Source organism: Embiotoca jacksoni, unplaced genomic scaffold (genome assembly GCF_022577435.1).
Source record: "Embiotoca jacksoni isolate LCO1_2020_lvr unplaced genomic scaffold, fEmbJac1.0.p SCAF_24, whole genome shotgun sequence".
In the NCBI taxonomy this organism is placed as follows: Eukaryota; Metazoa; Chordata; class Actinopteri; family Embiotocidae; genus Embiotoca; species Embiotoca jacksoni.
In genome coordinates this window covers 4204670-4220056 of record NW_027185375.1, presented here as the reverse complement: position 1 = coordinate 4220056, position 15387 = coordinate 4204670, and the positions used below count along the sequence as shown (strand labels likewise).

Genomic DNA, 15387 nt, shown 5'->3' with positions numbered 1-15387 from the left:
GTGGGTCCTGCTTGGAGACTGATGGAAAATGTTCTGACCAGGTCAAACTGGAGTTTGGAGCTACTCCTTCAGCATTAATCAGTACACCGGGTTAGTGGGCCTCCTGGCAATTTTCCATCCAATAAATTACAGTCAGTGTTGCTATTGTGGCCTGCTTCAGATGTTGGAGGGGGGCAACTTGTGAATAGGGGGCTTATAAGTGTGCCACAGATATTGCACTAAATTACAACCGTGGTAACTCCAGGAGTCTGAAGCCATTTGACATTTAGTCTGCAAGAAACTGGATTATATAAACATATTTTTCATTAATGGCCACAAACACACCCTGCTGTGTGCGTTTATTGATGTCCTGGTCATTTAATTTAGACAAGTGCACATTTTAAAGGATTCATTATGTGCTGTTTACAATCGAGTGAGGAAAAGTGAAGCAGCCGACTGCATGGATTGAATAAAAATACAAGTTTGATGGAGATGTGGCTGACAAAGTGAAGCAGGTTTATTTGGCCCATTTGACGGAGCCAGGTGATATGAACACACACTCAAACTGACACATTCTAATTAATAAATGATTACACCCAGGCCGCGGATTAATAACACAGAGAAAACTCGGCGAAGCAGTGTGGCACTTGAATCAATTATGGTGATAAAAGCCCTCCATTTTCTATTGGATGACCCCATCTTGAATAACAACCAGAGGCTGAGGAGAGAGGAGGGGTAGGAGGTTGGGGTGTCTAGACACACAGCTGCATGAGTCATGCAGAAGTGGGGACAAACCTTGGCTGCTAAATTGGAACCACCTTGTCAGATTTAATCTGTTTTCATCTCAAGACCCCCGCTGCTGTACCTGCTGTGGTTCTAAAGCCCACCCAACAGACTGTATGTCTTCTTTATCTCACAGTTCAAATGTCTACAGGTCCGAGGTCAAAACAGATTTCCTGATATAGACGAAGAATTAAATAATGGTTGTGCTTTGGAGCTTCCCATGTCTGCCTCTGTTGCCCACACAGCTGAACTTGCCCAGAGTTTAGACGAGCTACACCTCTTTGATCGTTTGGTCAAAAAGAAGAGCTGGTTTCACTTTGGTTTCCCTCCAGCTCCCCATCTCTGCTTACATAAATACACATTGGTGAGAGTCATAAAGCACACCCACCTCCATATTTTCAACCACTACTACCAAATTGCTGAACAATAAATCCTCATATTGTTGCCAGAAGTTAAAATATATATTTTATTTTTTTTTCCAACTCCAGCCTTTTTTTAAAGTTTGCCTCTCGGTTGCTTTAAAATCCGAGCCAAAGACCTTCACCGTGACTGGCAGAGGTTCTTAATCCTCCCTGATGCTCTGCGTATCCTCTACACAAATAAAATGAGTCCTGACTCTATCTGCTCTCCTCCCTCTCTGTTCCTCCAGAATGCGGATGACCTCTTGGTAGCATCAGCTGAATGTCCTAGCGATGACGAAGATTTGGAGGAGTGTGAGCCTGGAAATGGTGAGTCAACTCAGGGAGTTCTGTCTTCATTGTGTTTTTAATCCAGCAACAAAGAGCAACCTGAACCACAAAAAAAAAAAAAACCAGACTTATCTAGACTACCGCTATGTCTCTTACTGCACTTCTAAATGACTCTTTGTGGCTACACAGCCTCCCATCTGCAGCTCTGATTGGCCAGATGTGCACCCTCTGAACCGCTTTCTTATTGTTTTTTTTAGATCAGCAGGCAGTCAGCAGCATTGTGATCCGTCAGTTGCTCAGCCAAGTGTTAATACCTGGCATTTACCCTGCTGCTGCACCAATCTCCTGCTCTGACTCTAACAAGGCAGGACAGTTGCAACGTGGAATCGCAGCTTGTTGTGCACTGCGCACAGCTGCAGCCTGGCAGGCCCGGTGGCTGAGGCGCTGTTTGTGTGAACAGCGGGTCAAGCAATGTGCTGACACCATGACAGGAGGTGAAAGTTAGAGGCCATGTGTTTTACTCCCTGCCTCTGTGGTTTCTAGCTTTATTAAGCTGGCCATATTTGAAATCTGCCGAGAACCATGTTCGTACAGTGAAGCTGTGGGATTCAAATTACTGCGACTGCTCCGGAGAAAATCTAGGAACCAGGAGAAAATGCAAATCCTCATTTAATGACATTTTATCCCAGAAGATCCTGACTGACAAGATTTTTATTGTTAAATGAGTTTATAGATTTAACTGTGGTGTGGGTGGGATGACACCTATCATCAAAACTGTGCCAGTATACAGTGCACACCGTTCTGGTGCTAACGTCGAGGAATTAGAAAAGGAGAGCCCAGAACATCTGCGGCACAAGTTAATAAATGTACATTTTGATTTGCATGCTGCTTAAAAAAATTTTTTGTTAACAGTTGAGTTTAATATGAAAGGAGCTTGTCATAGAGTACAGTATATTTATCAACTAATGAGACATCTGAATAATTATATGGCCTTTATTATTACATGGTCTTTAATAATTTCTCACTTTAGGAAACCATATCAACACCTGGTCTTTATTTTCGCACCGATTCTAATTTTTAGAATGAATTATACATGCACAAAGATTCTGATTTGCTCTTAAAAAAAAAAAAAAAAAAAGGCCTGAAGCTGTGAAACTGTAGCAGAACAAATGTTATAAACAAAAACAAAAGAGAAGAGAATCAACATAATGTCGGTTTGTAAAAAGCACTTCTTCACTTTGCCTGGAATAAATTCACAAAAGTTTTTTCTCAGTATTGGGATTAAAAGGTTGGAATATGTTGGAGTATAAATGGCAGGAGATTACAATATATATCAGTATGTTTGTGCGAGGAGGAACTGATCTGAACCCGTGTTGAGAAACTCGAGTGTAGCATTCTCCTGCGGTTTTCTCTGTAGGTGGTTGGGACCAAAATAGAGACTCAATTCCCCTCTTATCGAAAGGAGAAATGAGAGTTTTTCGGTGGATGCTCTACCCAGGCTTAATCTCCCATGAGGAACTGCAACTCTCTCTCTCTCTCTCTCTTGTATGCCCACACAAACACGCATACAGTGGCAGACATGCTCACCTTTCCAGACAGACACTTGTCTCTCTCACTCTGTGGGTGTAAAGTTTTCCCTTGAGCAGCCGACACTTCCGAGAAACAACAAACACGCTCGCGCACACAAGCACACGCATGCTCCCTATCACACCTTCCAGATGCCACGGGAGTTCCAGGGAGGCAGAGCCAGCGGGGGTCGGATAAGCCTCCGTGAAAACTGTGGACAAGCAGAGAAGAATCAACATTGTCCGCAAAACATGTCCCCTCTCCAGCACCGCTCCGCGAGCACGGGCCTATAGTCATTGTGCGATAGGACCAATTCCCAGTGTTTTCAATTACATGCGAGAATGCAGCTCTGTGTTCTTGGAATGCCTTCAGGATGGAGAGAAAACCTTAAGTACCGCTGTATATTTTCTATTAAGCTGCGCCAGATATGACTGCTGTGAATTCATGGAGATCAGTACAACTGCTTCCTCCATCTGCTTTACAGATGTGTTCACCTGCAGCTGTACAATACACAATTCAACGGAGGCAGCTTGTTTTTCCAACAACTGCAACGTGGTCCAGGGAGAGTTTAGGCCGTCGAATGTTAAGTGATGACACTCGATGTGCAACGCTCAGACAGCCGCCATCGCGCACATGCTGACACGCTCGGAGTGGATGCAAAAAAAAAAAAAAAGCCACACAGGGAAGAGGACCTGAGGAGGAGATGAGTGGGGGAAAGGGCTGGGAGGACTGCGCTGTCAAGGACTGACCCTCATTGAGATGGGTGTCACGTTCCTTTGCGCTCAAAGCAGAACAGAGAAACGGGGAGAGGAGAGGGGGTACGGAGAAAGCATGCAAGAGAGAGAAGAAAGAGGAAGCCAAGGAGAGGATGAGGACCCAGTGAAATTCCCGTGAACGATTCCTGACTTTCCCACCAGGCTAATTAAACTTTGACTGTTAGGGAGCCTTAATTACATCAGCCAATTAGAGCTCTGCCTTGGATCCTTCAGTGTTGGTAATGAGCCTCTGTCAGGAGAGCGACAAGGCCTCGGAATTGTGGATTACAAAGCTCAACGTACTGAGGAGAGAGCGAAGTCAACATGAACACAGGAAATATATCTGTATATTCACATGAACACTCGTTTAATACTAAAAGACACATTGCATTCACGGCGAAGGAAAATCTGATATTTTTTTCAAACAACAAGCTCTGCTCATTAAATCTCTTTCATTTCATCTCCATATTTCACTCTGTCTTTTCTCTACCTCAGCGCGACCTCACTTTCCTTTTCTCTCGCTTACCTCCGAGCTACTTATCAGTCCCAGGATGTTGTAGGCGCTATATCGGTATTACTCCGACAAGATCAGAGCTTTGAGGAGCTCCTCAATAATTCATCAGCAGAGACGCTATAGAGACAACCAGCGAATGCTCGTTTGAGGTCGAGGAGGGAAAGTAAGAGATTGGGTGATAGATTAGGGATGACCCAGAGCGCCCAGTCCCCGCACCTGTCGTGACTCGGAGCATGGTCGATGGGGTTGGGTGTCCGTTATTTGTCAGTGTGATACTTCATTGATCTCCCTTCCCTCCACGAGTAAACAGCCCCGGGTTTATCATACGGGTTCTACAGGTTGGATGTTTGGTGATGTAAAGGCTTGAACCAGCGTCCCTGGACGATCTGTAAACAGAAGACCAGGCTTTCAGAGTTCAGAGGAGCGTGTCCTCGATGTTACTGGAATATCCAATCCGTCGGATTCAGAGGCCTTCCTCTGATGTCACCATTTTCAGTGAAAACAATAGGGGATTACACAATTAACGAGGTGACTGGTGAAGTTTGCATCATCATTGCGCGATAAAAAAAAAATTCCCCAGCAGGAGAGAAGAACGATAAAATGGTTAACAATTCATGTGAATGGTTCATTTGTCTTCAGCAACAAAAGTGCTTTACATAAGACAGATATAAAAGAGGCACGAGGCGATTCAAGGAGACAGAAAGAGAATTACAAAAGAATATTGACCATACAAATTTGACAGATTGAATGTGAATAATTTACTGGTTTAAATGAATGCATCATGGCTTTTACTATTAATAACTAATTAAAGAATTTATTAAAAATAAACTTGACAACATTAAATGACTGCGCAATCCAACATTTTAAATAGTGTACATCCAAATTTGCAGGTAAAATAGAGAAACATAGTTCCAATTACAATAACGACTGTGTTCATTCAATAATCCTGAATCATTTGTTTCCTCTATATATACACACATGCTACTTAGATAGAATGCACTATTTGCATATTTGCTACAAAAAACACTGTGCCTCAGGGTATTGTCTTTGTTTAGGCCTTGGAGATGCGTTCGGCTAATAAAAATAGGGATTACCGTCCTCACAGACATAAATCAGGGGAATCATTTATTGCAGAGGCTGCTGCTCAGTCTGCTGTTAAATACATAAAACTGAAGAATGCATTACTCGACATTATTCGCATGCTTTGTAACTATTTTATTCATTGCTGGTCAGTTTTGCTCTTCAAAATGAATTTCAGCTGCAAACTGTCTAATTATCCAACTATCTAAAACCTTATTGAAGTTATAATTAAAATCTGATGTTAACCCAGAAAAGTAGATGAAGACGACTTTTTTTTTTTAAATTTCTGGTGCCACTGCTTTCTCAGCAGGGAGTCTTTGCACTCGTACTTCAAACTGTAAACACATATCATAGTTTCTCCCCCGCAGCACCACGCAGAAAGTCTGGTTCACTGATTGTCTGAGCCATCTAACCTAGTGAGTTTTTTTTTTTAATTCTAATTAATGTATCCTTTCTTGTATTTACCAGTAGTCAGTTAGCTTTGCAGTTGTTTGGTTAGAAGCCTTTTAATTTAACAAATATGGAAAACAAGTAGAAGGGAGATATGAAGCAGATGTGCACTATGATAAAAAAATAAAAGATGTCTATTAAAATGCAGGGGCGAGGTAAAGTGATATATTGTCATATCTCTGCATCAGGATGAGACTCTATGTGTATATCAGATTTATTCCACAGTGAGGTTGACACACCAGACTGGCCAGAAATACAAACCCAGCCCGGTTCGTGGAGGTGATCCAGCTTCTAAAGTGCTGCGCAGGGAGGTGACTTTCACTGGAGCCAATATGTGACTCTCATTGAGACACACAGTGTGAGCCGGGGAGTCATCTCCTTTTTTTGTCAAAATAAATCACTTTGCTGGAGAGCGACGGCAGCAAACGCAGCATTTGTAAACAATTTACGGAGCCTCATGTATGAAGAAGCAGGTTTGTTTCCTGTCGCACAGATTATATGCCCATAATTGTACCTATTGTAGCATGATTCAAACGCAAGCAAGGGAAAATATATTATGCTCGGACACGCTGCTGGATTTTCCATCTGCAGCCTAATCAAAGCTGAATTACAGAATGCTCAAACTCCAAACAACCTTTTTGCTCTAAATATTTCAAATGGATGCGAGCGTGGCGACGTGATCGGCAGAATAACGATGTTTGTCAGGAGACCGCCGTAGATGCGTCAGTATCCATCTGCCCTGTTCTCATTTTGAGTAAATAGGGGGGGGGTGACTCCCGCTGGTAGCGTGGCGGAGTGGTATGTGGGGTTAAGATAAAGAAATTTCATCATGTGGACTAAACGTGGTGCCACTGCCTCAAATTGGTCCAATCAATGCAGTCAAACTCAGTCAATCAGGTGGAATATCTCCGAGTCTCTCTCGCTTTTAACACTAAAATGGACAGTGTAGGAATACTGAAGAAAAAGACATCTACACTTGCAAATGTGATGCTTACAGGCCGCATCACTGTCGTGCCAATAATGACGTTAAAACACACCCTCTCGTGCGATAGTGCAATTATAAAGCAAGTTACCAACTAAATTAAATATGTAATTAAAATATATTCATGTTTTGGGGCAATTGCTCTCAAAATATTAAACTTTTTGTTAGTATGACGTCCATTTCTATGGCAATACATGGGGTATGACTAACAACTGGAACACAATCAGTTGCGTCAGTGATGCATGCAATGTTTACTACTTCACGTGGTAGCCCGACCCTTAGTAACGATCCTAGCAACAGAGACGAGATCTAGCCCGTTTTAATGTTTTCTAGAGATCGTTTCTCAAACTGAATAAATACAGCACATAGAAACACTAAACTGCTTAGCTCGCTCAATCTCGTAGGTAAGATATCTGCTGAAAAATGATATCGATGGACTCATGTATTTTTAAGATTTTAGCACCGCGTCATGTATTAAAACATAACCAGTCAAGCGAACCGCCGCTAGGATTTTAAGTGCGCAACTATCCATGGTGTTACGGTACGGGTGCTCAGAGCGACAAATAAAGACCAAAAAAGATCCAATTTTACCAAATAGGTCACATGTAATAGATCTATAACATGTAAATACAACAATATAATGCATATTATAGGAAATTCAAGTCCAACTATATACTTGCCATTGAGAAGGCGGAGTGATATTTCTCGTGAAGAGCAGGGTGTGCCGTTATGCTGATTTGAGCACGTTGAAATGTACAGTTGACCAATCAGATCTCTGGGTCGGAACTACTTTGTGTGTGAAGTATAATCATCAGAAATGGTCTCAGTGAGGTCTGTTTTGCGTGCGACGTCTACGATGTCGAATAAAATATCTTCACTTTCCCATCAGTCTGTGGTTCTTGGCAGCTTTCAGCAGGAGAACACAGATAGGATCATGTGCAACAACTTCCTGAGCCTGCCTTTCTGGGTGTTAACTGACCAATCAGAGCTGCATATGGGCACAACAGCATTGGGGAAAGGGGGAGAGCCAATTGAAGCTGTTGATTGGTTTGAACTATTGGTGCAGTAGGCTTGGGTCACAAAACGGGAAATGAAAAGATGGTTGACTTGATAAGTGTGTATCATGCTGAGATGTGGCTCTTTCTGTGTGTGAGGGCTGAGATTCATGTTGTTTTTATCCCAGTAGTCGCTGCCTGACAGTCATATGAGAGGATGCCATAAGGCCTCCAGGCTTTGGCTCCGCTGAGAGTACAGCAGAGTGACAGGAGTGATTTGTTGGAACGATCATTTACTTTTATGATATCTGTATTTTCCTCCTAAATATCTGTATAATCCCTTAAGTACTGTTCTATGGGTTCATAGACTTTAGGCTGGGAAACACTGTGTTCCTGATTCGGACAGGATTACATTCAGTGTTTACCGTAACAAGGACATCCATTTGCAATGTCGGCCGCATACTGTAAAGTAGGGCACACGGTGAGTGGAAGTAACTCCTCCTCAATTATGGGTGGGCTGCACACCGAGCCGCAGTGCAAAGCCTGAAATTGCACTTGCAGCATCTCTGCCACACAGACAGATGGCAGAGCAAAGATAGCAAAGCCTAGCATCTCATCACCCTCAGTCACATATCTCTGTGGAATTATCACTGAGGTCTTTTTTTTTTTTTTTTCCCTTTCTTCTGTGACTTTGACAACTTATTTCCCAAAACCAAAGTTGTTCTTTTTCTTTTCTTTTCTTTTTTTTTTTTAAACACACTCGGGGAATCTTCCTCGGTGTGGCTCCTCTTTGTTCCTCAAATGTGCCACCACGCTCTGCTGTCCTCTAGCCCTCAAGGTGAAACGCATCCCTCAAACACAGAAAGGAAGAAAATATAATGGGGCAAAATAGCTTGAGCATTGCCATGGAAACTAGCGTTTCCAGTAACGGCAGTAAAATAAGAAGTTAGAAGAGTTGCTAAGTTTCTTTTCATCCTTTACAGCTCTCACATTCTGCTTTATTTCAAAGTCCTGTATCTCAAGTGTGTTGTTATATGCTGATATGTTACAGTGGCTTTGTTAACTCAATGCATCACCTCTTCTTTTTAACAAAGCTTTTGCCGTTCTGAGTTAAAATGTGTGGTTATATAACTGACAAAGGGGGTTTTGGGGTGTTTGAGCGTTGCTTAGCTGAATAAAGGCCACAGAGGAATTCTTACAATCCCAGAACCTCCTTTTACACTTTCGTCATCACCCCTGAAACGCCTGATCCAACACCCCCTCCCCTCCCCCCCTCTCCCACTTAGTCACTCTGATTTACCTCATCAATTGAACAAAGAGCCAGAGTCATGATTTTATGCTGGTGATGTTGGCATTTCTTTGGTCATGTTTTCTGCTGTTACCTTCCTTTTTCTCCCTCCAAGATGTGCTCTAATTCCCTCTGCCATGTTTTTCAAACTGTTTCCTTGACTGTGACCCTGAAGTATCTGCCACTCTTGAGAAAAAATTCAGTGTGTAAATAGATTGATATTCTGCTGTCCTGTTAACACACTCCCAAAATGTTTAACCGTTTCAGTCTGATAGAAGGATTCTTCTTGAATGTCTTTTTCTCCTTATACACCCGGTAATCTTTATTTAAAATGTGGGTGTTCATTTCAGACTGAAGCTAAAATGTGATTACATAACAGAAGCTTGACAAGAAATTCTAGCTCATAAAGATGTTTTTTTTGTTTTTTGTTTTTTAACTGTTTACTTGCGTTGGTGGCTGTTTGAGAGGAGCATCATTGCCCCATGTATATGTGTGCTATTTGGGAGGGAAGGTGGGCATGAGGGAGTCCTGTGAATTAAATGGGAGCAGTAGGGTTTAAGACTCTCAGTGTACTTTAGTGAGCATTGAGAGTTTTGGGTTAGAAATTAGGGGCATCAGTTTCCCGCAGCCGCTCCTCAGGGTTGCATACAGATTAAGCTAATTAGAAATGAGCCATGCCCAAAGGGGGAAAATAGGATTGAGACCATTCTTCATGAGAATTTGGGGGCTGGTGGGACAGTGAATAATTTAACAATATAATTTATTTCTTACATTCTGATTATTTTTCACCCAGTAAAGAAATAAAAGAGGAGAGGAGGTTAAAGAATGGGGTGCGGGGAGGGGAGTTGTTTATCACTATCCGAGAACAATCTTACACAGCTTTCTTTTTGTAATTTTTTTTTCATGCAAAAATCATGCGGCCAATTTGTTGATGTAAGTGACCTGAACCTCGTGGTTTGCTATCTTATTTAACCAATCACAGCAGAAACATCTGAGCGTTAGTGTAGCTAAAAGCGTAAGCAAGACTAGAAAAGTGAAGGCTAGGTTGTGTAGTGCAATAGATGTTAAGTTGTTCAGTGTAATTTGTAGTCTGCTTTTAACTTGTGTTAGTCATTATAACATGTAGGTTGATGCAGCACAGGGAGATAGGTCAGAGCAGCCAGGAGCAGGATAGACTGTTTTCTTACACCTTGTATTATATTTCAGATCAGAGTTAGACAACATATTAACTTTTTCAGTAGACCAGACTAAATAAACGTATAGAACTAACCTCATGTTAAGCTGTAGTGCTGTTCTAATACTGGTGTTGCTGTATTCATTTGAACTGTTTTTCTTCTGTTGATCTGGAGGTGTTGTTTCTCTCTGGCCGTCTCTAACACTCTTTTCCCTCCGTTGTCTCTTTCTTGTCCTAGGAGGTGAATTAGTGTTGCCCATAATTACGGTGGACTCCCTAGATCCCCCATCCATCGCCACCCACTACCCAGTAATCCCCCCGCCCCCCACCACCTACCGCCCTTTCCTCACCCTGCTCGAAACCACCAAAGAGTCCCTCCCCTTGCCCAACGGCCGGCCCCCCTGCCCCCTGGACCAGGAGGACTGCGAGGAGACCATCGAGGTGTCTGCGTACGGCTCGGGGGAGATGACCGAGTCAGATGACGAGGACTATTACAAAAACTCCCCCCTGGTCACCGACAGAACTGTCCTCCCTCCTCCCCCGGCCGTCGAGGGCGGCGTCCAGAACCCCCGAGACCGCCACTTCTCCCGCTCTCCCAACTCCCACCACCCACCACTCTCCTCCACCCCTACGGCCAACCCCGACCAGCTCAGCCCGCGCATCAAGCCAGCCGGCGGTGGCAGCAGTAGTAGTAGCAACAACAACATCCCCGCTGGGAAAATGAACACCCGGGACCAGGTGCTGCTGCCGCCGGCCCACCCCTCGTCAGACCCGGGCAACCGCAGAGTCCCGGGAATAACCTATCCCCCAAATTTCCCCCATGTTCCCACTCCAGACCCCACGTCTCCCGAGAGAGGGCTCCCAGGCGCCGTTGAGGTGCAGCAGTCCAGCAGCACCACCGGGATGGTGGTCGGCATCGTGGCGGCCGCTGCCCTCTGCATCCTCATCCTGCTATACGCCATGTACAAGTACCGCAACCGCGACGAGGGCTCCTATCAGGTGGACCAGAGCCGCAACTACATCAGCAACTCAGCCACGCAGAGCAACGGCGCTCTGGTGAAGGAGAAACAGCCCAGCACTGCCAAGACAGTCACCAAGAACAAGAAGAACAAAGACAAAGAGTACTACGTCTGAGGGAGCGCCGCCACGAGACACAGAGACAGAACGAAGACGCACTTAGAAAAGGAAAGAGACAAGAGAGAGAAAGAGAGAGAGAGAGAGAGGGCAGGGAGAAAGGCAGCATGTGGGAAATGACAAATATAACATCGTCATTCATTTTAAACTCAGTATTGTCAGGTGGTTGTTGCTGTTACCAGTTCCACTCTGATCGGAGGGAGGCAGCAAAACAAGATGGTTCTGTTCACACCGGTCAGCATTGCTTTGATTCATTTGACTAGACTAAACTTTGATTAAATGTGAACCATGGTGTAGATTTAAGGACAGGCTTCTACACCTCAGAGCTCAATACACACTGTGCCAACAATGCTGATAAAACAGTGACTTATGGGTGAGCATTTGACAGGTTATTTAATATCTGGAGTACTGTAGGAAAACACCACCATCAGTATTTGTGTACTTCACTCTGAGGCGAGCTTGCGGTGGACGCCCGTCACCTTCGACAGTATCAGCTTATTGGTTTCCAGCCAGGCTCGAATTAGCAACTTGACACCCCTCTGTAAAATCAATATACTGCCAGCTTACAGAAACACTGTGTCAAATCCAGTTCTCCCACATGGGGAAGTGTCCAACATATTTGATCTCTCTCTCTCTCTCTCTCTTCCTCTCATTCGCTCGTGCACTCTGTTTCTCTCCTCGTCTACGGTGCCCAACAGCCGATGCAACGTAAACTCTGCCGTGTTTCAAGCATGTAGTATTCATTTACGAAAAAGAGATAAAATCTGTTTTTCTTTCTGTGGAGTTTAAAAAACAAAAAATATGAAGATGATTGATGATCATAACAACGTTAAACGTAGCAACTATGTGAGATACCACCGCTCCGACCTAATGGATGCTAACTTGTACGTTTAGCCGCCAAAAACTTGTCGAGGCCAAAAAACCCTTTTGGTCGTCTTTTGTTCCAGCAGATCTGTGTCATGTGTTTCTGGAGCTCCGAAGTGCCCTCTAGTGGGCCAGCAGAGAAACTGTCACGTCCTTACAGTTACTAATCACAGAAAAACAGAAAAAACCTCCAGCAAACAAGATGAACTCTGTTCTATATAATTATAAATATATGTATAGGCGTTGCAGAAACCTATGGACCTAAATCGTGAGCGAGTCTATAAGTGAGTTTGCTGACAAAGCACAGCGAAGACGGACTTTAGGATTTTCAGCGTCAAAACAGTTTCACCGCCCGTTTCCCAGATCCCGCCCCTCTCATGAACAGTATGGCTGGCTGAATGCCTTGCTGCAAGACTCAGTCACTTTGGTTTGCTCTTTTCTTTTTTTTTTTATTTGAATCTTTTCTCTGGGGAAATGAGAGACATTTTAAGGGAAAGTCATTCTTGCTGGAGTTCCTCTGTGGCGAGAGATACCCTGCAGCTGAAAAAGCGACTGTGTCTTTCACCCCTCTCGAGCCTGACTGGACTGATGGCAGCCAATGGGCAAAGCAAAACTTTGTGGGAAGAGCACACAAATAATAGGTGAACGGCAGTTCCCTGGAAGATGTACAACAGAACTCTAGTATTCCAATTTTCTCAGCTCTATTAAAAAAAGAAAACTGTACCATGAAAAGAAAAGAAAAATCCTGAAAAAAGTTTGTGAAATGTCTAAATATTTGACTCTCATCCCATTACTAAGAGAAATGTGTTTTCCCTACTATCATTCCTGTTTGAAGAAAAAAAAATGACTATGATTCTGGGAAACTGAAATTTCTATGTATTTTCTTTTGGTAATTGAGCAAATGTGATTTGGGTTATGAACATGAAATCCTGCATTTTTCTTTCCAGAGGAGAGAAGTTCCTCTCTTATTCCATCCTCCATCTGTCATCCTCAATCTATTTTTTGTCCTGCATCTATTCCTTTTTTTTTTTCTCTGTATGGCAGATTGTACGTCCCCATACCCTGTGGAGGAAGCAGGCTTTATCCATCCTCCAGTTTTTATTTGTTTTATATCTATTTCTGTCTATACGGAGAGAGACGAGATGGCAGCCATTTCACTTGACAGGCTCCATCAGTTCGCTCACCTGCCACGTTCGTCTGGTTTCTCTCTTTCTCCATTCCAAGCATACTCCTCCCAGTATCTTCCTGTTCTTTCTAAATGTTATTGTAAAGTGTTCCAGTGAGATGACTCTAAATATGTGTACATTAACAGAGGGAATACACTTGGTTATATACTTCTTACTCCCCGTGTCGTGTGGTCTGTTTATCGTCGTCTCGTCTCCCAAACTAATTTTTACCCTGTGACGTATGCAGAGGACTTGAACAGTTATAAATACCTGCACTTGATTTGGATCAACTCGATATGAATTTATTTGATGGAGAAACCGCTGGGTAAAGCCACCATGAGTTTGACAGTGGTATAGCCTGGTGTTCCCAGACCAAAATTCACTTCGTAAATATATGGGGTCTGGGTAAAGGAATCGTTTACAGTCGTCGCATCCTACTGGGCGTAAACCTCGAGTACATTTTAACTCTGCCACAGCTTTAACCTCATTTCGGAAAAAAAAAAAAAGAAGAACTGCAATGGTCGACACTGGTTACTGATTGATCTGCCATTCAGAGCAGCTGAGTGAATGTTAATACGATCGGGGTTCTTTTCCAGATTCAGCAGACTTGGGTTAGGTACATCCAGTCAGCATACATTTTATGTCAGTTACATTCTCACTGTAGAGTTGAGGTTTTCAGATATGAGGCACGTCTCCTCAGGAGGGTGCAGAGGGAGCGATACGAGGCAGAGATGCTGCCTGTGATGAAGGAGACAGGTGGGAGTTTTGGCCCACGATTTATGTAAAAAAAAATGGCACATTGTTCCCAAAGTTGTAACTCAGTCATATATGAACATGTTTTGAAACATGTATTTTTAGCAATTCAGTGTGACTTTTGTTTCAGAGGATGTCAGTATCTGCTTTTAACAGCAAATAAAGGTCCATATTGTAGGAAAACAGATGTCCCATATAAATCCATCACATTTCTAATTCAAGTTAATACAGTGATAAAGGAGCTGTACATAGTGGTTATTAAAAGCAGGAACTGCTAAATCTGCATACCTTTGATGGTGTAAATTATGTGCTAAAATAAAAGGGGCTCAAGCTGTAACCAACAGCTCACCCACTGACACCGTGTCTCATTTGGTGTCAAGACTTTTAAAACTTTGTTGTAGTGATACAGTGCAGAGTTTTCAATGATTCTTTAATGAGTTAGAAAAAGCTGCTGTTTATATTCGTGTTATTGGGTAACCTGGTAACCTTTTTAGTATCATTTACCCCAATAGAGAGGAGTGGATGAGCAGCTGGTAGGGATTCGTTGTACTGCTGTGGCAGCATTGAGGAGCTGCTGACGCTGTGAAGTGAAAACAGGGGAAAAAGGTAAACTATCAGGCTTTTATTATTTCCATGTAGTTTCATGAGTCTTGCAATAGCTGCTGCTTTTTAACCACATTTTATTTTGGAGCAAGGTTCTGTATACCTTCATACACTGCATTCAGAAAGTCTTCAGACCTCCTCACTTTTTTGCACATCTTTTCTTAGTTGAAGCCATATGATAAATTCAGTTTGTCCCTCATCAATCTAGACTGAAGCATAACAAAATGTGAACAAAGTCCAGAGGGAATACTTTGTGTATGTGCTCGGTGAGCACAGACGCTCTTTCAGGAGTGATATTCAAGAGGTGTTGCTTTGCTGTAATCACAGGAACATATGAAAAATCAGCACATCTAATTATAATCCTAATGCTGTTTTAATTCACACATTACTCTCACCTCAATTATTATTACTTTTGACAAAATTTGAATTCTTTTTAGTCACTTCTGTTAAGTTTGAGTCTTCATGATGAGCTTTCTTCTCACCATGAAAAGAAAAACACTTCACAAAGTGAAAGATCACAAGTAGCCAATCAGCTTGGTGAAGATGGTGAAAGCATGCTAATGTCCCAAACTTTAAAGAGCAATCACACAGCTCAAGCTGAGTCCTCACCAC

At 42.9% G+C, this 15387-nt stretch overlaps 1 protein-coding gene across 4 annotated transcripts in view; it reads left to right on the top strand.

Annotated features, from left to right (window-relative positions):
- The window catches only part of nrxn2b (neurexin 2b), a 658484-nt gene extending 644890 nt beyond the window's left edge, over positions 1–13594 (top strand). For all 4 annotated transcript variants that reach the window (XM_069159139.1, XM_069159138.1, XM_069159137.1 and 1 more), the window contains 2 exons: positions 1412–1490; positions 10494–13594. In XM_069159139.1, the coding sequence (XP_069015240.1) occupies positions 1412–1490; positions 10494–11389 (975 nt within the window). In that variant the 3' untranslated portion in view covers positions 11390–13594. The remainder of the gene's footprint in view (positions 1–1411; positions 1491–10493) is intronic.
- The last annotated feature ends 1793 nt before the right edge of the window (positions 13595–15387 follow it).